General features: G+C 52.0%; 1 protein-coding gene across 4 annotated transcripts in view; it reads left to right on the plus strand.

The window, feature by feature from the left end:
• LOC140410879 (NADP-dependent malic enzyme-like) overlaps positions 1-23,413 on the plus strand; it is a 955,016-nt gene that overhangs the window by 91,291 nt on the left and 840,312 nt on the right. For 3 of the 4 annotated variants that reach the window (XM_072499640.1, XM_072499642.1, XM_072499641.1), the window contains exon 1: positions 8,547-8,714. The exons of the other annotated variant lie outside the window; for it this stretch is intronic. In XM_072499640.1, the coding sequence (XP_072355741.1) occupies positions 8,562-8,714 (153 nt within the window). In that variant the 5' untranslated portion in view covers positions 8,547-8,561. Of the gene's footprint in view, positions 1-8,546; positions 8,715-23,413 lie in introns of those variants that run through there. 4 annotated transcript variants of the gene reach the window in all.

Consider the following 23,413-nt stretch of genomic DNA (forward strand, 5'->3'; position numbering starts at 1 on the left):
AATCCTGGTGAGGGTCCCGGCAGTAGTGACTCCAGGAACGTGGTGTCTTCCTCCCAAGCAGTTTCGTCACCCCTAGTCGGCGCTGTAAGGTTGAAGGATGGGCAGAAGGAAGGGGTGCCTGAAGAGGGCGTCTGTGCCTGCTTGGCTCCGGGTCGGGGTTCTGGCGGCAGTACTGGACCGTATCTTGGCGTCCGTCGGGGAATGCTATGTAGGCGTACTGGGGGTGGACCCTTTCGACCAGTGGTCCGACTTGTGCGCCCTCGCATGTTTCCGCAGCAGAACAGTTCCAGATGTTGCTAGCCAGGTTGGGAGTGAGGTCCCCGAGGAGGACTTCCTGGGGAAAACAAGGAGACGTTCATGAGGTGTCTGGTTCGTGGTAGTACATAGCAGTGACCGAATGGAGCGCAGGGCCACTGGGAGGACTTCTTGCCAGCAGGAGACTGGGAGATTCCTGGACCGAAGGGCCAGCAGGACGGTCTTCCAGACCGTTCCGTTCTCCCTTTCTACCTGCCCGTTTCCCCGGGGGTTGTAGCTGGTCGTCCTGCTCGAGGTGATGCCTTTGCTAAGCAGGAACTGGCGCAGCTCGTCGCTCATAAAGGAGGACCCCCTATCACTGGATGTATGCGGGGAAACCGAACAGTATAAAAATAGTTTGGAGTGCCTTGATGACAGTGGTTGTGGTCATATGCGGGCAGGGGATGGCGAATGGGAACCGGGAGTACTCATCAATCACGTTAAGGAAGTACGTGTTGCGGTCGGTGGAGGGGAGGGGGTCTTTGAAGTCCATGCTGAGGCGTTCAAAGGGACGGGAAGCCTTGATCAGATGCGCCCTCTCTGGTTGGTAGAAGTGCGGTTTGCACTCCGCGCAGATTTCGCAGTCCCTGGTGACAGTCCTGGCATCCTCGATGGAGTAAGGCAGGTTCTGGGACTTAACGAAATGGAAGAACTGGGTGACTCCCGGGTGGCAGAGGTCCTCGTGGAAGGCTCGGAAACGGTCTACTTGCGTGGTGGCACAGGTGCCGCGGGATAGGGCATCAGGAGGCTCGTTCAGCTTCCCGGAACGATACAGATCTCGTAATTGAAGGTGGAGAGTTCGATCCTCCACCGCAAGATCTTGTCATTCTTGATCTTGCCCTGCTGTGCATTATCGAACATGAAGGCCACCGACCGTTGGTCCGTGAGGAGAGTGAATCTCCTGCCGGCCAGGTAATGCCTCCAGTGCCGCACAGCTTCCACTATGGCCTGGGCCTCCTTTTCGACCGAGGAGTGGCGAATTTCGGAAGCATGGAGAGTGCGGGAGAAGAAAGCCACAGGCCTGTCTACTTGGTTGAGGGTGGCGGCCAGAGCTACGTCCGATGCGTCGCTCTCGACCTGGAAGGGGAGGGACTCGTCGATGGCGCGCATCGTGGCATTTGCGATGTCCGCTTTGATGCGGCAGAAGGCATGGCGGGCCTCCGTCGACCGGGGGATGGTCGTGGATTGGATTAGGGGTCGGGCCTTGTCGGCGTAATTAGGGACCCATTGTGCATAGTAGCTAAAGAAGCCGAGGCAGCGCTTTAGGGCCTTGGGGCAGTGAGGGAGTGGGAACTCCATAAGGGGGCGCAGGCGTTCGGGGTCGGGGCCTATGACTCCATTTCGCACTACGTAGCCTAGGATGGCTAGACGGTCGGTGCTAAACACGCACTTCTCCTTATTGTAGGTCAGATTCAGGAGGTGCGTGGTCTGGAGAAATTTACGGAGGTTGGTGTCGTGGTCCTGCTGGTCATGGCCGCAGATGGTGACGTTGTCAAGATACGGGAACATTGCGTGTAAGCCGTACCGGTCAACCATTTGGTCCATCTCACGCTGGAAGACCGAGACCCTGTTTGTGACACCGAAGGGAACCCTTAAAAAGTGGTAGAGCCGCCCATCTGCTTCGAAGGCAGTGTGCTGGCGGTCACTAGTACGGAGGGGTAGCTGGTGGTAGGTAGACTTGATCAACCGTGGAGAAGACTTTGTATTTTTTTAAAAATATATATTTTATTCAAGTTTTTTGGCCAAACATAACAATACGTAGTGTTTCTTGTACACAACAATAAAGCAATATAAATAACCGTGGCCAGTTTTAAACAAATAAATAAGTAATATATAAACAAAAACAAAACTAAATGGCAACTGCCTTGTCCAAAATAAATACACTCAAAATACAATCCAACAATCCAATATACAACTACATATACCAAAGACCTATACATATACAATAACATCCCGGAGAGTCCGTCCGATTCCTCCCCCTCCCCCCTTGGTTGCTGCTGTTATCTACTTCTTTTCCCTTCCCTCTATCTTTCTGTGAGGTAGTTGACGAACGGTTGCCACCGCCTGGTGAACCCCTGAGCCGAGCCCCTTAACACTAACTTAATCCGTTCTAACTTTATGAACCCTGCCATATCGTTTATCCAGGTCTCCACACCCGGGGGCTTGGCTTCCTTCCACATTAACAATATCCTGCGCCGGGCTACAAGGGACGCAAAGGCCAACACGTCAGCCTCTCTCGCCTCCTGCACTCCCGGCTCTTCTGCAACCCCAAATATAGCCAACCCCCAGCTTGGTTCGACCCGGACCCCCACCACCTTCGAAAGCACCTTTGCCACCCCCACCCAGAACCCCTGTAGTGCCGGGCATGACCAGAACATGTGGGTGTGATTCGCTGGGCATCTCGCACACCTATCCTCTACCCCAAAAAATTTACTGAGCCGTGCTCCAGTCATATGCGCCCTGTGTAGCACCTTAAATTGTATCAGGCTTAGCCTGGCACACGACGACGATGAGTTTACCCTACGTAGGGCATCAGCCCACAGCCCCTCCTCAATCCCCTGCCCCAGTTCTTCTTCCCATTTCCCTTTCAGCTCATCTACCATGATCTCCCCCTCATCTCCCTGTATATGTCCCCCACCCATGTCTCTGAGATCACTCTATCCTGCACTTCCTGCGTTGGGAGCTGCGGGAATTCCCTCACCTGTTGCCTCGCAAAAGCCCTCAATTGCATATACCGAAATGCATTCCCTTGGGGCAACCCATATTTCTCCGTCAGCGCTCCCAGACTCGCAAACGTCCCATCTACAGATAGATCTCTTAATTGTACTACCCCAGCTCTTTGCCATGCTCCAAATCCCCCATCCATTCTCCCCGGAACGAACCTATGATTGTTTCTTATCGGGGACCGCACCGAGGCTCCCGTCCCTCCTCAATGCCGCCTCCACTGCCCCCAAATTTTCAATGTAGCCACCACCACCGGGCTTGTGGTGTATTTCTTTGGTGAGAACGGCAACGGCGCCGTCACCATTGCTTGCAGGCTAGTCCCCCTGCAAGACGCCCTCTCCAATCTCTTCCACGCCGCTCCCTCCCCTTCTCCCATCCACTTACACACCATTGAAACATTGGCAGCCCAGTAGTACTCACTTAGGCTCGGTAGTGCCAGCAGCCCCTGTCCCTACTACGCTGCAAGAATCCCCGCCTCACTCTCTGGGTCTTCCCAGCCCACACAACTCATAATGCTCTTCTCAATTCTTTTGAAAAAAGCCTTCGTGATCACCACCGGGAGGCACTGGAACACAAAGGAATCTCGGGAGGACCACCATTTTAACCGCCTGCACCCTACCTGCCAATGACGGGGACACCATGTCCCATCTCTTGAAATCCTCCTCCATCTGTTCCACCAACCATGTTAAATTAAGCCTATGTAATGTACCCCAATTCTTGGCTATCTGGATCCCCAGGTACCAGAAGTCCCCTGTTATCTTCCTCAACGGTAAATCCTCTATCTCTCTGCTCTGCTCCCCCGGATGCACCACAAATAACTCACTTTTCCCCATGTTCAGTTTGTACCCTGAAAAATCCCCAAACTCCCCAAGTATCCGCATTATCTCTGGCATCCCCTCCGCCGGGTCCGCCACATATCGCAACAAATCATCCGCATACAGAGATACCCGGTGTTCTTCTCCCCCCCCCCCCCTTCCCTCCTAAGTACTCCCCTCCACTTCCTGGAACCCCTCCGTGCCGTGGCCAGGGGTTCAATCGCCAATGCAAACAATAACTGGGACAGACGACATCCCTGCCTCGTCCCTCTATGGAGCCGAAAATAGTCAGACCCCCGTCCATTCGTGACCACGCTCGCCATCGGGAGCAATCGGGTACAGCAACTGTACCCACCTGATATACCCGACCCCAAAGCCAAATCTCCTCAACACCTCCCACAAATAATCCCACTCCACTCTATCAAATGCTTTCTCGGCATCCATCGCCACCACTATCTCCGCTTCCCCCTCTGGTGGGGGCATCACCATTACCCCTAGCAGCCTCCGTATATTTGTATTTAGCTGTCTCCCCTTCACGTACCCAGTTTGGTCCTCATGGACCACCCCCGGGACACAATCCTCTATCCTCATTGCCATTACCTTGGCCAGAATCTTAGCATCCACATTCAGGAGGGAAATGGGCCTATATGACCCGCATTGCAGCGGGTCTTTTTCCTTCTTTAGGAGGAGCGATATCGTTGCCCTTGAAATAGTCGGGGGCAGCTGTCCCCTTTCCCTCGCCTCATTAAAGGTTCTCATCAGTAGCGGGGCCAGCAAGTCCAAATATTTCTAATAGAATTCAACTGGGAATCCGTCTGGTCCCGGGGCCTTCCCCGCATGCAAGCTTTCAATCCCTTTCACTACTTCCTCCGTCTCAATCTGTGCTCCCAGCCCCACTCTCTCCTGTTCCTCCACCTTAGGAAATTCCAGCTGATCCAGAAAGCACATCATTCTCTCCTTCCTGTCCGGGGGCTGCGCTTCATATAATCTTTCATAAAATGCCTTGAACACTCCATTCACTCTCTCCGCTCCCCGCTCCATCTCTCCCTCCTCATCTCTCACCCCCCCCTACCTCCCTCGCTGCTCCCCTTTTCCTCAGTTGGTGGGCCAACAACCTACTCGCCTTCTACCCATATTCGTACTGTACACCCTGTGCCTTCCTCCATTGTGCCTCTGCCTTACCCGTAGTCAACAAGTCAAATTCTACATGTAGCCTTTGCCTTTCCCTGTATAGTCCCTCCTCCGGTGCCTCCGCGTATTGTCTGTCCACCCTCAGCAGTTCTTTCAACAACCGCTCCCTTTCCCTACCCTCCTGCTTTCCTTTATGTGCCCTAATAGATATCAGCTCCCCTCTAACCACTGCCTTCAGTGCCTCCCAGACCATTCCCACCTGTACCTCCCCATTATCATTAAGTTCCAAGTACCTTTCAATACACTCCCTCACCCTTAAACACACCCCCTCATCTGCCAACACTCCCATGTCCATTCTCCAGGGTGGGTGCTGTTCTTTTTCTTCCCCTATCTCCAGGTCCACCCAGTGTGGAGCATGATCCGAGATGGCTATAGCCGTGTACTCCGTCCCTGTCACCTTTGGGATCAGTGCCCTTCCCAAAACAAAAAAATCTATTCGTGAAAATACTTTATGTACATAGGAGAAAAACGAAAACTCCTTACTCCTAGGTCTACTAAATCTCCAGGGATCCACTCCTCCCATCTGCACCATAAAATCCTTAAGCACCTTAGCTGCAGCCGGCCTCCTTCCGGTCCTGGACCTCGATCTGTCCAGCCCTGGGTCCAGCACCGTATTAAAGTCTCCACCCATTACCAACTTCCCCACTTCTAGGTCTGGGATTCGTCCTAACATACGCCTCATAAAATTGGCATCATCCCAGTTCTGGGCATACACGTTCACTAATACCACCGCCTCCCCTTGCAGTTTGCCACTCACCATCACGTATCTGCCCCCACTATCCGCCACTATAGTCTTTGCCTCAAACATTACCCGCTTCCCCACTAGTATGGCCACCCCCCTGTTTTTTGCATCTAGCCCCGAATGAAACACCTGCCCCACCCATCCTTTGCGAAGTCTAACCTGGTCTGTCAGCTTCAGATGCGTCTCCTGAAGCATAACCACATCTGCCTTAAGTTTCTTTAGGTGTGCGAGCACCCGTGCCCTCTTAATCGGCCCGTTCAGTCCTCTCTCATTCCACGTGATCAACCGGGTTTGGGGCTCTTTACCCCCCCCCCCCCCCCTGACGACTAGCCATTTCCTTTTTCAATCCAGCTCCTCACCCGGTTCCCACGTAGCTGTATCCCCCCCCCCCCCCAGGCGGCGCCCCCCCCCTGCCCCGACCCCCCCCTCCCATACCAGCATACCCCTTCTCCCCAGCAGCAGCAACCCAGTTAACCCCCCCCCCCCCCCCCCGCTAGAACCCAAGCTAGCGTAATTGCACCCCCCATGTTGCTCCCAGAAGTCAGCAAACTCTGGCCGACCTCGGCTTCCCCCCGTGACCTCGGCTCACACTGTGCGAGGCCCCCTCCTTCCTGCTTCCCTGTTCCCGCCATGATTACCATAGTGCGGGAACAAAGCCTGCGCTTCCCCTTTTGGCTCAGCCCCCAATGGCCGGTGCCCACAGCTCCTCATCCTCCCTCACCCCCTCCCCCACAACATGGGGAAGAGAGAGGAGTTACAGGGTCGCAGGTTTAACAACCTGGGAAAATCCTCTCTTCCCCCTTTTCCCCCCTTCATCCCACAAATTCACCCCCCCACTTTTGTCCCAAACGTTCTTTTTCTGGCCCGCTCACTCCAGCTTCTCCTCGACAATAAAAGTCCACGCCTCGTCTGCCGTTTCGAAATAGTGGTGTGACCCACAGTCTTGCCGGTTGCAACATTCCGAATTTGACCTTCGTTTTATGCAACACCGCCTTGGCCCGATTAAAGCTTGCCCTCCTTCTCGTCACCTCCGCACTTTCAATCTTGATACATGCGGATCACCGCATTCTCCCACCTACTGTTCCGAGTTTTCTTGGCCCATCTGAGGACCATCTCTCTGTCCTTGTATCGGAGAAATCTCACAACTATTGCTCGAGGAATTTCTCCAGCCCTTGGTCTTCGCGCCATAACCCGACAGGCTCCCTCCACCTCCAGCGGACCCGTCGGGGCCTCCGATCCCATTAACGAATGCAGCATCGTGCTCACATATGCCCCGACGTCCGCCCCTTCTGCACCTTCGGGAAGACCAAGAATCCTTAAGTTCCTCCTCGCATTGTTCTCCAGCACCTCCAGCCTTTCCACACATCTTTTGTGTTGTGCCTCGTGGATCTCCGTTTTCACCACCAGGCTCTCTGTATGTCGTCCTCATTCTCGGCAGCCTTTGCCTTCACGACCCGAAGCTCCTGTTCCTGGGTCTTTGGCTCCTCCTTTAGCCCCTCAATCGCTTGTAATATCGGGGCCAACAGTTCCTTCTTCTCCTTTTTGAATTCATCTACGCAACGCCGCAGGAACTCTTGTTGGTCAGGGCCCCATATTAAACTGCCTCCTTCCGACGCCATCTTGCTTTGTGCCTGCCTTCCTGGCCGCTGCTCTTGAGGATCCACCGCAATCCGGCTACTTTCCTCTTTTTTTCCATCTGTGTCCAGAGGGATTCCCTTCTGGATTACCGCACAGTGTTATTTGCCGTTAAAATTGCTGATGGGGCTCCTATTAAGAGCCCAAAAGTCCGTTCCACCAGGAGCTGCTGAAACGTGCGACTTAGCTGGTCATCGCCACACCCGGAAGTCTAGAAGAAGACTTTGTATTGCGCGATCCTGTTCACCAGGTCGGCAATACGGGGTAGGGGGTACGCGTCCAGTTGCGTCAATGACCATCCTATGCTTCTCCCCGGTCTTTACCACCACTACTTGAGCCCTCCAGGGGCTGTTGCTCGCTTTGATGACCCCTTCCTTCAGCAGCCTTTGGACCTCTGACCTGATGAAGGTCCGGTCCTGGGCGCTGTACCGCCTGCTCCTGGTGGCGACGGGTTTGCAATCCGGGGTGAGTTTCGCAAACCGGGAAGGCAGGTCGACCTTAAGGGTCGCGAGGCCGCAAACAGTAAGAGGGGGGTATAGGGCCGCCAAATTTAAAAATAAGGCTTTGTAGGTGGCACTGGAAATCCAGTCCCAGAAAGGTGGCTGCGCAGAGGTGCGGCAGCACGTATAGGCGGAAATTGCGGAATTCCTTGCCTTGGACGGTGAGGTTCGCGAGGCAGAACCCTTTTATCTGCACCGTGTGAGACCCGGAGGCCAGGGAGATCCTTTGTTGGGTGGGGTAGGTGACCAGAGAACAGCACCTTACCGTGTCAGGGTGGACGAAACTCTCCGTGCTCCCGGAGTCGATGAGGCATGACATCACGTGGCCGTTGATGCCGATCGTCGTGGTGGCCTTTGCTAGCGTTCGGGGCCGACTCTGGTCCAGGGTGACGGAGGCCAGCTGCTGCAAGGAGTGAAGATTGGGCAGCGCATCGTCAGCCGTGTTGGGGGCTTGAGGCCCCATCCAAGATGATGCCGTCCATGGCTCGCACATGGAGTCCGGGGACTCAGAGGATGGCGGCGAGGAGAAACAAAATGGCAGCGGGGAGGGACAAAATGGCGGTGCACTCTGCTCCCACGAGGCGGAGGCCTGCTGCAACAACGGGTTTTGGTCTGGCAGCGCGTAGCCATCCGCGCTGGGGGCTTGAGGCCCCATCCAAGATGGTGCCGGTCATGGATCGCACGTGGAGTCCGGGGACTCTGAAGATGGCGGCGGGGAGGAGCAAGCTGACGGAGGTGGGCCTTGGACGGCCGGGACCCGCCAGAAAGACTGCGCCCGTGGGCCGTTCGTGGCCCTCTGGCAGGGTGGTGGAGGTGAGCGCTGGAGCGGGGTGTGCCGCGGCGTTTTGGGCGGTGGGCGCTGGCCGGTCGGGGCCCGGAGCGGGGCGTGCTGCGTCGTTCCGGGTGCGCCGAAGACCGCCGCCACGGTGCGGGGCGGGGAGAGGTAGGCGGTCGGGGCCTGGAGCTGAGGCGTTTTGGGCGGGGAGGAGTAAACTAGCGGCGCATGCTACTCCAGTGTGACGGAGGCCAGCTGCAGCGAGGCTTTTGGCCCGGCAGCGCGTAGCCAGCCACACTGGGGGCTTGAGGCCCCGTCCAGGATGGCGCCGGCCAGGGGTCGCCCGTGGAGTTCGGGGACGGAGACCCCGACGATTGGGTCGGCGAGGGACCAAATGGCTGCGCATACTCCTCCAGCGTGGTTGCCGTGGAGAAGAAAGGCTGTGGCAGCGACGCTGCCTGGCGGGGCAAAAACTGTGGTGCGCGTTGGGCCGGCAGGGCTGGGAAAAGGGAGTGCGGCGGTGGGCCTGGAACGGTCGGGGCGTGGGGGAACGGCTGTGGTTGCGCGGCGGGCGGCTGGAGGAATGGCTGAGGGTAGTCGCTGGACACCACGCGGGCGAGGCAGACCGCGGCATAGTGGCCTTTCTTGCCGCACCCTTTGCAGGTGACGGTGCGGGCTGGGCAGCGCGCGCGCGGGTGATTCGCCTGGCCGCAGAAGAAGCAGCGTTGGCCGGCGGCGGTAGCGGGGCGCCTTGCCGCGCAGGCCTGCGGAGTTTGCGGGTAAGTCTGGGGGTTAGGCGGGTAAATCGGGGGGGCTGCCGCGGCAGGGTGCCACGCAGCCCAGGGGGCGCGGGGGCATATGCCAGTGCATTTCTGTACGCCACGTCCATAGACCCTGCCAGGGCCCGGGCCTCGGCGAGGCCCAGCGTCTCAATTTCGAGCAGCCTTCGGGGGATATCATACCTGCCACGAAGGCGTTGCGAATTAAAAGTTGAGTGCTCGTTCGCCGTCACCGCTGGGCAGCCGCAGTTTTTGCCCAGCACAATCAGCGCCCTGTAGAAATCTTCTAGCGTCTCATCTGGGCTCTGCCGTCTCATTGCCAGCAGGTGATGGGCGTAGACCTGATTAAGTAGACTAATGTAGTGTCCTTCCAGCAGTTCCATGGCTTTATCATAGTTCGCCGCCTCTTCGATCAGGGGGTAGATCGCCGGGCTGACCCGCGAGCGTAGGAGGTGCATTTTCTGCCTTTCCGTGGGGGTGTCGGCAGCCGTGTCGAGGTAGCTCTGGAAGCGTGCCAGCCAATGCTTAAAAATCTCGGTGGAGTTTTCTGCGTGCGGGCTGAGCTGAAGGCATGCCGGCTTGATGCGGAGATCCATCCTTCAAAAGTACTTATCTGATTAAATTGATGCACAATCAATACGCTTGAGTCCACATGGAGTCATATCGATTCAGCTTTAATCAGGTAGAACTGTACCCAGCAGCGAAGTTACAGAAGTGAAGGCTCCTGGGGACGGCACAGGTTCTTCTACCCCGCCTCTCAGGGCGGGGCTATGTACATTGCCCAATGGTAGACCCCGCGGTCTAGCCAATGGTTATTCCTCTCTCTGGTACCGCAATATCTGGTATTACCACATGATGGCTGTTAATTTATTATTTATGTATACGGGGGGCGGGGCGGGGGGGGGGGGTTGTTCTTTTCTTTCTGTATTTTGGTGTTGATATTTTGTGAAAATTTGAATAAAAATTATTTATTTTATTAAAAAAAAGAAAATGGGGGACCAGATTAGGTTGAGAAAAGGATGCATGGGGCAGTTGTTCTTCTCAGGACTGGACATGAAGACGAGGGGCAGGTGGCGGCGCTGGTGTATATGCGGGTGGTGTTCAAGGTAGGGAGCATTGTGGCAGATCCGGGGGAGAGGTTTGTGATGGTGAGTGGGAAGCTGGAGGGAATGCCGGTGGTCCTGCTAAACATTTATGCCCCAAATTGGGGTGACATAGACTTTGTGAGGTGGGTGCGGGGGAAGATTACTGACCTGGACTTGTACAGTTGATCATGGGCGGGGGGGAATTTTAATACTGTTATAGAGCCAAGCTTGGACCAGTCGGGGAAGGTGTCGGAAGTGGCGAATGAGCTGTATGGGTTTATTTGGGGGTGGGGGTGTCAGTGACCTGTGGTTAATGGAGCATATGGGGGTGGGGAGTGTGGACCTGGGGAGTATGAGGGGAGTATGAGAGGTTGATTGTGGCATTGTCGAATGAAGAGCTATGTAAGCAGGTGAGGACAGCCATTCGGGGGTATATGGAGCTCCATGACATGGAGGTCACGGCCACCACGCTGTGGGAGGCACTCGAGGCGGTGGTCTGGGTGGAATTTATTTAAATCTGCACATGGGGAGAAGGCAGAATAGGCAGAGATAGTGAGGCTGTTGGGGAGATTCTGAGGATGGACAGAAGGTATTCGGAAGCCCAAGAGGCAGAGGCTCCAGATGGCGTTTGGATTAGTGTTGACGGAGAAGGCCGTGGAGTAGGGTGGGTGAGTAGTTGGTCCAGAAATTGGAGGTCCGAGACGGGCTGAGGGAGGTGATGGACAGTATGGGGGTGATGCAGGCAGGGAAGGCCCCGGGCCCGGATAGGTTCTCGGTGGAATTTTGTAAAAGTTTTGGGGGAGTGGGGTGGCTGCTCGTGGGGCCGCTGCTGGTGAGAGCATTCAATGAGGCTAGGAAGAGGGGGTCCTCCCGCCTGCACCATTGCAGGCCTCCATCTCTTTCCTATTGAAAAATCTGGAGCAGTGTGGGTTGCACCGTCCAGCATCACGATTGAATGTCAATGCCAAGTTGCTGGCGAATTGGGGATGAGGGGTGATGACCAAATGGGGTTTGTGAAAGGGATACAATTGGCTGCATCACGGGACAAGGCATGGGTGTCCGCTCTCCCTGTTTATTTTTGCCTTGTCCATAGTGCTATTGGCAATGGTGCTTGGAGTGTCGTGGGTTTGGAATTGGAATACAAATAACAAAATTACAGCACAGGAACAGGCCCTTCGGCCCTCCAAGCCTGCACTGGCCATGCTGCCCTTCTGAATGAAAACCCCCTCCCCTTCCAGGGACCATATCCCTCTATTCCCATCCTAATTTGTGTATTTGTCAAGAAGTCCCTTATAAGTCATTATCGGATCTGCTTCCACTACCTCCCCCGGCAGCAACGTCCACGCTCCCACAACCCTCTGTGTATATTTTTTAAAAAGTGCCTCGTACATCTTCTTTAAACAGTGCCCCTAGCACCTTAAACCTATGCCCCCTAATAATTGACTTGTCCACCCTGGGGAAAAAGCTTCTGACTATCCACTCTCCATGTCCTTCATAATCTTGTAGACTTCTATTATGTCGCCCCTCAACCTCTGTTGTTCCAGTGAGAGCAAACCCAAACTTCTCAAACCTCTCCTCATAGCTAATGCCCTCCATACCAGGCAACATCCTGATAAATCTTTTTCTGCACCCTCTCCAAAGCTTCCACATCCTTCTGGTAGTGTGGCGAACAGAATTGAACACCATATTCCAAGTCCAGCCTAACTAAGGGCGGGAGGGTGTCAAGCACAGGGTTTTGCTGTATGCAAACTACCTGTTATATATTTCGGACCCATTGGCGGCGTTATGTGGATTTTGGAGGACTTTGGTTGGTTTTCCGGGTACAAGTTAAACATGGGAAAGTGTGAGGTGTTCCTGATTTGAGACCAGAGGGCCAAGGTTCCTGTTCATAGTTCAGAACCTCCTAATCTTTCTCCCGAAGTCATTCTTTAAAAAGGTTAACTTACTGTTCTCTGGGTTTGTATGGGTGGGGAAGACCCCACAAATCATGAGGGCTTTTTTTGGAGCGGGGGGGCTGGCAATGCTGAATATATTGAACTATTGCTGAATATATTGAACTACTACTGGGCGGTGAACGTGGTCATGCTTAGGAAATGGGGGTGAATGGAGACAGCTTCTTGCAGGGGACATTGTTTTTTTAAGATTTTTTTATTCTCCTTTTCCACATTTTCTTCAAAACTTACACTCACCAACAAACAGTAAACGGTGACGAACACAACGTCAATCCCCTTATTAACAGCAACGATCCCATCCTCCCACCAACCCCCAAACAACAGCCCACATGCCAACATAAACATCAAATAACAAACCACAAGGAATCTGGAATCGCTCATAGTCACCATTTAATATATATAGTCCACCCCCCTGCTAATATTCAAGGCCATCCAATCCAATGAATGACACCCATGTTATTGTAGAACCCCCCACCCTGCTCCCAGACTCCTCCCGTCCACTTCCTCTCAAAAATACCTCGCCCAGTATCGGTCCCCTCCCCCAACTTTTCACCCCCCCTAGACTCATCGAAACCTGTTCTACCAGGCTTTGATGGCCGTAGCCTCTCTTTTCCCACCCCCCCCCACCACACTCCTGTTGCTTAAGGACATTGTTAACCGTGCTTCTTCTGTTCTCGCTGATCAGGTACTCCATGAGCCCAGTGTTGGTGTTGGCCTTTAAAGTGTGGGGGCAATCATGGTCATCGCAAATAGGCGCCACAATGACATGCCCTCCAACCTCAAGTGCTGCCTACACTGCCCACACATCATCCGAACTGATATCACCACTGGACTAACCGAATTCTTAGCTGGTGAGAACGGCAGAGACGCCAGCAACAAAGCCCTCAAGCACGTTCCCCCTACACAATGCTGCCTCTACCCGTCCCCAAACCGAACTCTCTTCCACGGCCCATTTCACACCATCGCAATGTTTGCAGTCCAATAATTGATCAAATTTGGCTGCCCTCGTCACCGCTCCAGAGAAGCCCATCACACCCGTGGGGTCTTCCCCACCCACACACACACACCCCAAAATCAATCCATTAACTTTTCTGAAAAACTATTTGGGGACAAGGATGGGGAGGTTCTGAAAAACTAACAGAAACTTGGGCACCGTCATTTTAACTATCTGCCCCTGCAAACCACACAGCAGAACATCCCACCTCCTGAAATCCACCTTCATCCCCTCCCACCAATCGAGCCAAATTTCGCTTGGCCCAGCTCCGTGCCACCTGGATATCGAGGAATTTAAAGCTCTTCCCCAACATCCGCCTCATGAAACCCACATCATCCCAATTCTGGGCATACACATTAACCAGGAATACTGGCATTCCCTCCAACTTCCCACTAACCACCACATTACCTACCCCCCCCCGGAATCGGCAACAATGCTCCCACCTCAAATGCCACCCTCTTGTTGATCAGCACCTGCACCCCCCCCCCCCCCCCCATCTCCCCTTATCGTCATATCCAGCCCTGAGTGAAACACCTACCCATCCCTTCCTCAGCCTCGTCTGATTTCCCCCAACTTCAGGTGCATCTCCTGCAGAGAAACCGCATCTTCCTTCAGACTACTCAGATGTGTGAATACACACGACCGTTAAACTGGCCCATTCAACCCTCGCACGTTCCACGTGACTAGCCTGGTCGGGGAGTTCCCTGCTCCTTCCCGTGCCGATCAGCCGTACCGCTTCCTGGGGCAGGCCCCATCATGCGCCCCTCCAGGTCCACCCTCTGATGTCCACTGCCATCTCTTCCTTCCCAACTGCGCCACACCGGCTGCACACATGCCAGCAACCCAATCCTCACCCCCGTGTCTTCCTCCTGGCAACCCCCACTTCAATTCCATTAACTAGCCCACCCAGCTAGCATGGTGGTCCCTGCCCAAGGCTGTAACCTTCCTATCCCCCTCCAATCCACTACCCTCCCCATAGCCACCAAAAAACAAAGATGATTGAAAAAACACTCGCCATCGCCGATTTTTTTTTTTTTTTTTTTTTTTTTTTTTTTTCCCCCCCCCCCCCCTGTCGAAACCCACCCCAGACATTTACCATAAACTCAAAACTCCTCCAGTTCAGTGTCCACTCACACCTCCCGGTTCACGGTCTGTATAGTCCATCACCACCTCCGGCGAGTCAAAATAAAACTTTTTTTACTTCTGATAAGTCACCCACAAGCCTTAGTTGAACCCAGCTCTCCTCTTCTCCAGTTCCTCATACAGGTCCTGATGGATTCGGAGTTCTCTCCCTTCCCAGCTGCACCTCCAGGTCTGCCTCACCCACTGCAAAATCTTCTTGTCCAAGAAGTGGTACAACCACACCACCATCGTCCTCGGCGGCTCCCCCACCTGCGGCCTCTTAAATGCCCTGTGCGCCCGATCCACCTCGAGGGGCCTATCAAAGGCCCACTCCCCCATCAACTGTTCCAACTTCTTTGCCACATACTTGGCGGAGTATGCTCCCTTGATATCCTCCGGCATCCCGACTATCCTTAAATTCTGTTGTCTGGAGCAACTCTCCAGGTTCTCCAACTTCTCTCTCAGCCTCTTCTGGCTGTTCACCACCATCCCAACTCTGCTGCAGCGAGGCCAGCTGCTGCTTACACTCCCCCACCGCCTCCTCCACCTTCTGTATCGCCAGGTCCTGAGCCTCCAGGGAACCCAGAGAATCTGACTCGTGTCTAATGGCTCATTTAAATATGATGATCTGGATCTCTCCCAGCGAGAGCGCAATTCAGATCGTGACTTCAAGACGTCTCGACCGTAGCAAATCTTGCGAGAAGCCTCTTGCGAGCTTCAACGGCCTCGTTGCGATACTAAATTGGGCGCGATGAGCCTATTAAATCACGTTCTTTGTTTTTCTCATGAGGGTTTCTAAATTCTGCGTTTGAAGAACCTGCCTTGGAATTCTCTCTGAACATCACACCCACTTGGACAGCTTCAAAGGATTCTGAGATCTCTTTCTCCTGGATCTCCAAGTATGCTCAAGCTTGACCTTCGAAGCATGCTTTCAGATTTATAACCATGCCAAGCAGAACACCACTGTGCCGAAAGGGTACCTTTGCCCTTGTGGCCAACAGCAGTCACCAACGGTTGGCAGTACCCGTGGATCCTCTGGACTTCTCTTCAGCCTACTTTGTTTCAAATCTGCTCCCTGCAATTCTGTCTTCAATTTGGAGTCTCTATTCCTGTAATTTTTCTTGACTCAGAATCATAGAATTTACAGTGCAGAAGGAGGCCATTCGGCCCATCGAGTCTGCACCGGCCCTTGGGATCTTTCTTTGATCACTGTCTTTGGCCCCACTGGAATTTTTATCTGGGACCTCTTTCTTCTGCTTCCTGGTTTGGGACCTTTCCCTTGTCCCCCACCTGATGTCCTGGTCCCTAGGTCTCCTTCTCTGGAATGGTGCTTTGGTTCCAGGTCACCTGACCTGAAATTTTGCACCATTTAATTTTGTTGCTGCTTTTCTTCCTCCATAGGTCTGCAAGGCTTGTTGCCAGCCCAAAGGAGGTTTAAAATTAAAGACTAATTCTGTATGTGTAGTCCTTTCCTGGCTGGCCCAGACACAAAAGGCCCGAAGTTCAACTGCTGATTCAAAACCAAGGTAAATATTGTTTTTTTGTTCCGTATGTATGTTTCAAGTGAGTTGCTTTGGTATTGGACATCCTGTGAGAATTCAGCAGTATTTTCTTTTGAGGGTGCAATAGGGGAGAGTTAACAAATATATCTGTGCATTTTCTTTCTTCTTAGTTTCTTGCAACCAGTAACAATCATACAAATAATTATTTTGGAAAAGTTTTGGATGTTTTGTCTGTGAAACTTCCTTTCAGATGGATCCATGGAAGAAGAATTTTCAGCTAGGTTGTTTTGTCAACAGTCCTGCTGAAATATGAGGCTGGTTGTGATTTGTGTTGGAATTTCCCTTTCAATATCGTAAATGTTCTTCTAAAGTCTGTTGGCAGCAACCTAGTTTGTGATATATAGGCAATTTGTAAAATAGATGTGTGTGAAAATGAAAGGGAAACCTATGAATGCTGAAAATTTGAAACTTAAATACACCACATACCAGTAATCATCAGTGAAGAGGAAAGATCCTTGCACAAGAATTCTATTCCAGCGCAGGGTTTTTTGTGCATCCATTAAAAAATACCGTGACTTCAATAGGAAATTGGTGGTCAAAATCTTCAGTATTGAAGAAGTAAGTGTGAATGTAGTGAATAAAAACGTACAGCACTGGTGGTATTCTCACCTGGGTAAGAAGGTTATAGGTGGAATTCTCCATCAGGGACTAAGTCTCCTCACGGGGAACTGAACATGGGAGTTTCCTGCTGTGGAGGCCGGGGGACGCCATGTCATGCCCCACTCTCCTTGTGTATCCAGGGGTTTTGCGCTGTAGTCTGTAGTGGGGCAGGCATGATGGCGCAAGGCCTGCCATCATTTCAGTTTTCCATATTGAAAAAGTGCCCAACATCACCGACCTACCTTTTTTGAAGAAAGCAGATGGACCTCCAGGAACACTGACTCAAGATAATGGACCGTCTTCGTGATACGGAATTTTGAAGAACCACATGTCATCTCGTCTCCTCTTTCCCCCCTCCCACCCCACCCAACCTAACTAATGTTGTAGTGTTCCAGGGTGTTGCAGAAAGCCACCACCCTGAGCTCTAGAGGCAGCACTAGACATTGTTCAGGTGAGTACAGACCTCTGCATGCCTTGTTGCAGGTAAATTCTGGACCGTGTTTTCCCACTGGTGTCACGGAGAATCAGTAGTGGCCGGGGGGGTGGGGGAAGAAAAGAGGAGTGATTCCGGTTGGTCCTTCATCAGCATCCCAGTGGGATGCTGATCTCCAGTGGGTTTCCCTCTAAAGAACAAAGAAAAGTACGGAACAGGCCCTTCGACCCTCCAAGCCTGCGCCGACCATGCTGCCCATCTGAACTCAAATCTTCTTCACTTCCTGGGTCCGTATCCCTCTATTCCCATCCTATTCATGTATTTGTCAAGATGCCCCTTAAATGTCACTATCATCCCTGCTTCCACCACCACCTCCGGCAGCGAGTTCCAGGCACCCACTAACCTGTGTTTTTAAAAAAAAAACTTACCTCGTACACCTCCTCTAAACCGTAGTACCCGGTGCACCATGGTGGGCATCAGCAATATTTTGAGGGAAATCACAGTGGTTAGCACAGTTGCTTCACAGCTCCAGGGTCCCGGGTTTGATTCCCGGATTGGGCCACTGTCTGTGGAGTCTGCACGTTCTCCCAGTGTGTGCGTGGGTTTCCTCCGGGTGCTCCGGTTTCCTCCTACAGTCCAAAGATGTGTAGGTCAGGTAGATTGGCCATTCTAAATTGCCCTTTAGTGTCCAAAAAGTTTGGGTGGGGTTGCTGGGTTACGGGGATAAAGGGGAAAGGGTAGAGGCATGGGACTTAAGTAGGGTGCTCTTTCCAAGGGCCGGTGTAGACTCGATGAAATGAATTAAAATCGCTTATTGCCACAAGTAGGCTTCAAATGAAGTTATGGTGAAAAGCCCCTAGTCGCCACATTTCGGCATCTGTTCGGGGAGGCTGGTACGGGAATTGAACCCGTGCTGCTGGCCTTGTTCTGTTTTACAAGCCAGCTGTTTAGCCCACTATGCTAAACTAGCCCCTATGGGCTGAATGGCCTCATTCTGCACTGTAAATTCTATGATTAAATGAAATCCACACTGGCGTGATACCAATTTTTGGACTCCAGCTGAATCTCTTTCTCTCTCCCTCTTTCCTCTTCCTCCTCTCTCCCCCCCCCCCCCCCCCCCCCTCCCCCAGCCTGCCCTGTCCAATCCATTGAACCCACTGGTGGGCCATAGGAAAATTCTGATCTGTGGGTTCAAACCTGACTTGAACATAATCAAAACTGAAATATCAATGCAGTATTGTGTCTGGCATATAGATGCCATCTTTTGGCTGAGACTGAAAGTTCCATCTGATTGTTTAGGTGCTCGTAAAATGGATTCTTGCGTTTTACATGATGAGTAGCAGAGAATTTGCTGAAATTTGTTTTTGTGACATCACCAAAGAGCAGATCACTTATTTTCCTGTTTGTCCTTGGTTTCTGTAAATTGGCTGTTGAAAAGTGAAAGAGATTGCATTTAAAAAATAATCAATTGGCCGGAAAGTGTTTTGGGTTTTCTGAAGGTGCACAAACTTGAAGGACTTTTTTTTTTTTTTTTTTTTTTTTTTGTCTCATTTTCTGATGCTGATCTCAAACTGCAGGTAGTGTGCTATTGCTGCTAAAGTAGCCCATGAACTTGACACTCCAAAGCTAAATGCCAGAAAGGGAAGGAAATCAACTCAATCCATATTAGTTATATAGACAAGGTCATATAGTATGAAAACACGGTTAAACCCAGCACACAGATGTTAATCTATCCAATAGACTGGTTCTCAGAGGTTGCTTGTCAGCCATCTAAGGATTTACTGCTTAAATCATCCATTTGTCATGGTTGGAGACACTGACTTGCTCGCTTAAAAATCTCTCTAACCACCTCTATAAATCTCCTACCAATTTTGCATTCCACATTGTTGATCCATACTTACTTTGCCTATCAACTATTTTTGCTGGAGAAATCACTTCTTATCATGGGACATTACATATTTTAAGAACTAGTCGTGGTATTGAACCGAACTTTTAAAAAAATAAATTTAGAACAGCCAATTAATTTTTTTTCCAATTTAAGGGGCAATCCACCTACCTGTCGTGTTGGGTGTTCCGATACACAAACAAACCAACACAGTTGTAGATGGTACAACTGTTTTGTTGTTCTGTACAATAATAACTAACTTCTGGCCGTGGTTCGTACTTCAGCTAACCCGTGGACCCAGCCCTTGCACTATCTTGGTGAGGCATTCAGCACGTGGTGTATGTCTGAGTGGCACGCTGTGAGCTCTGTGCTCTGAGCTATCTCCTGGTAGAATGAGCGTGAACTGTGGTGTTCCCTGTTTTATAGTGCGTGTGCTCTCACTGGTGATTGGCTGCGATGTAGTGTGTGTGTGATTGCACCATGATATGTTAATGTGGATATCATGACATCCTCCCCTTTTCACAAGGATATGTGCCTACATGCTAATAAATATTGGTGTGTACTGAGTGCATCTGAGTATGTGTGTGCAATAATTACAACATGTACATGAGACTAAACTATATACATAGGAAGATGTCAGGTGCAACAGAGCAACGAGGTTGTACCACTAACAAAACCAGTGCAATTAGCAAACATCGAAAGAGAACTTCTGGAACGACAAGAAAGAAACACGTTAACAGTACTGTAAAACAATTCAGTGAGTCCAATGTGCTAACAGGCTCAAGTCCAGTCTATCAGGTGGGCGACGAATTTGGGTTGACCGCCTCAAGGGTGGGTCAGGATCCACCGGCTGAGGAATGGGTCTGGCCACGGGCGAGAGAGGAATAGGCAGAGTGGCAGGAAGATCAACAAAGTCGACATCAGGAACAACAGGAGGGCGTGGCACCGGTGCATGATCTCGTAGCGAGCGCGGAAGCAGTCGAAGGGCCCGCCGATTACACCGGCGAATGACGCCATCAGGCATGCGAACCAGGAACGAGCGGGGAGCCACGTGGCGGAGAACCTCGGCGGTTGCCGACCAGCCACCCTCTGGTAGGTGTATGCGGACGTTATCTCCAGGCGCCAGGACAGGAAGATCAGTTGCCCGAGCGTCATGTGCCACCTTCTGCTGAGCACGCTGCTGTTGCATCCTTTGCAGTGCTGGAGCATGGTCGGGTTCAGGAACATGAATGGATGGCACAGTGGTCTTGAGGGTGCGACCCATCAACAGCTGGGCTGGCGAGAGGCCCGTGGACAGTGGGGCTGAGCGAAAGGCCAGCAGGGCTAAACAGAAGTCAGATCCGGCATCAGCAGCCTTGCAGAGGAGCCGCTTCACGATATGGACGCCCTTTTCCGCCTTGCCATTCGACTGAGCATGCAAAGGGCTGGATGTCACGTGTGAAGTCGTATGAAGCGCCAAAAGAAGACCATTCTTGGCTCGCAAAACAGGGCCCGTTGTCAGACATGATGGTGAGCGGAATTCCATGGCGAGCGAAGGTTTCTTTGCATGCTCGGATGACGGCTGATGATGCCATGTCGTGCAGGTGTATGACCTCCGGATAATTTGAAAAATAGTCAATTATAATGATGTAGTCCTTGCCGAACGCATGAAAGAGGTCCACACCCACCTTTGCCCAGGGGGACGTGACCAACTCATGGGGCTGAAGTGTCTCGGGGTTGCGCCTTTGGCAGGTGGGGCAGTTGAGCACCATGTTGGCGATGTCGTCGCTGATGCCCGGCCAGTACACCGCTTCCCGGGCCTTCCGCCTGCACTTTTCAACTCAGAGATGGCCTTCGTGCAATTAATCCGGTCCAACTTTAGGACCATCAATGACGGCCAAGTCGTCCCGGACATTGTAAAATCATGTCACGGTGCGTGTGGGCCAGACGTGCGTCGGTAGCTGGCAGATTGGCCGATGTGGAGGCTACTTGTGCGTTGACCTGACAAACGAACCCCTCCGAGTCGGGCGGTGTGCTGACCGCCCTGGACAGAGCATCTGCGATGATGAGATCCTTTCCGGGGTGTAGACCAGTTGGAAGTCGTACCTCCGGAGCTTGAGCAGAATGCGCTGGAGGCGAGGGGTCATCTCGTTGAGGTCCTTCTGAATGATGCCGACCAGGAGGCGATGGTCAGTCTCCACAGTGAACTGCGGAAGACCATACACATCAAAGAACAAAGAAATATACAGCACAGGAACAGGCCCTTCGGCCCTCCAAGCCCGCGCCGACCATGCTGCCCGACTAAACTACAATCTTCTACACTTCCTGGGTCCGTATCCTTCTATTCCCATCCTATTCATGTATTTGTCAAGATGCCCCTTAAATGTCAATATCGTCCCTGCTTCCACCACCACCTCCGGTAGCGAGTTCCAGGCACCCACTACCCTCTGCGTAAAAAACTTGCCTCGTACATCTACTCTAAACCTTGCCCCTCTCACCTTAAACCTATGCCCCCTAGTAATTGACCCCTCTACCCTGGGGAAAAGCCTCTGACTATCCACTCTGTCTATGCCCCTCATAATTTTGTAGACCTCTATCAGGTCGCTCCTCCACCTCCTTCGTTCCAGTGAGAACAAACCAAGCTTATTCAACCTCTCCTCATAGCTAATGCCCTCCATACCAGGCAACATCCTGGTAAATCTCTTCTGCACCCTCTCTAAAGCCTCCACATCCTTCTGGTAGTGTGGCGACCAGAATTGAACACTATACTCCAAGTGTGGCCTAACTAAGGTTCTATACAGCTGCAACATGACTTGCCAATTCTTATACTCAATGCCCCGGCCAATGAAGGCAAGCATGCCGTATGCCTTCTTGACTACCTTCTCCACCTGTGTTGCCCCTTTCAATGACCTGTACTCCTAGATCTCTTTGACTTTCAATACTCTTGAGGGTTGTACCATTCACTGTATACTCCCTATCTGCGTTAGTCCTTCCAAAATGCATTACCTCACATTTGTCCGGATTAAACTCCATCTGCCATCTCTCCGCCCAAGTCTCCAGACAATCTAAATCCTGCTGTATCCTCCGACAGTCCTCATCGCTATCCGCAATTCCACCAACCTTTGTGTCGTCTGCAAACGTACTAATCAGACCAGTTACATTTTCCTCAATCATTTATATATACTACAAAGAGCAAAGGTCCCAGCACTGATCCCTGTGGAACACCACTGGTCACAGCCCTCCAATGAGAAAAGCATCCTTCCATTGCTACTCTCTGCCTTCTATGGCCTAGCCAGTTCTGTATCCACCTTGCCAGCTCACCCCTGATCCCGTGTGACTTCACCTTTTGTACTAGTCTACCATGAGGGACCTTGTCAAAAGCCTTACTGAAGTCCATATAGACAACATCCACTGCCCTGCCTACATCAATCATTTTAGTGACCTCCTCAAAAAACTCTATCAAGTTAGTGAGACACTACCTCCCCTTCACAAAACCATGCTGCTTCTCACTAATACGTCCATTTGCTTCCAAATTGGAGTAGATCCTGTCTCGAAGAATTCTCTCCAGTAATTTCCCTACCACTGAAGTAAGGCTCACCGGCCTGTAGTTCCCGGGATTATCCTTGCTACCCTTCTTAAACAGAGGAACAACATTGGCTATTCTCCAGTCCTCCGGGACATCCCCTGAAGACAGCGAGGATCCAAAGATTTCTGTCAAGGCCTCAGCAATTTCCTCTCCAGCCTCCTTCAGTATTCTGGGGTAGATCCCATCAGGCCCTGGGGACTTATCTACCTTAATATGTTTTAAGACACCCAACACCTCGTCTTTTTGGATCACAATGTGACCCAGGCTATCTACACCCCCTTCTCCAGACTCAACATCTACCAATTCCTTCTCTTTGGTGAATACTGATGCAAAGTATTCGTTTAGTACCTCGCCCATTTCCTCTGGCTCCACACATAGATTCCCTTGCCTATCCTTCAGTGGGCCAACCCTTTCCCTGGCTACCCTCTTGCTTTTTATGTACATGTAAAAAGCCTTGGGATTTTCCTTAACCCTATTTGCCAATGACTTTTCGTAACCCCTTCTAGCCCTCCTGACTCCTTGCTTAAGTTCCTTCCTACTTTCCTTATATTCCACGCAGGCTTCGTCTGTTCCCAGCCTTTTAAATCTGACAAATGCCTCCTTTTTCTTTTTGACGAGGCCTACAATATCCCTCGTCATCCAAGGTTCCCGAAAGTTGCCGTATTTATCCTTCTTCCTCACGGGAACATGCCGGTCCTGTATTCCTTTCAACTGCCACTTGAAAGCCTCCCACATGTCAGATGTTGATTTGCCCTGAAAT

Source organism: Scyliorhinus torazame, chromosome 4 (assembly GCF_047496885.1).
Source record: "Scyliorhinus torazame isolate Kashiwa2021f chromosome 4, sScyTor2.1, whole genome shotgun sequence".
NCBI classification, from domain to species: domain Eukaryota; kingdom Metazoa; phylum Chordata; class Chondrichthyes; order Carcharhiniformes; family Scyliorhinidae; genus Scyliorhinus; species Scyliorhinus torazame.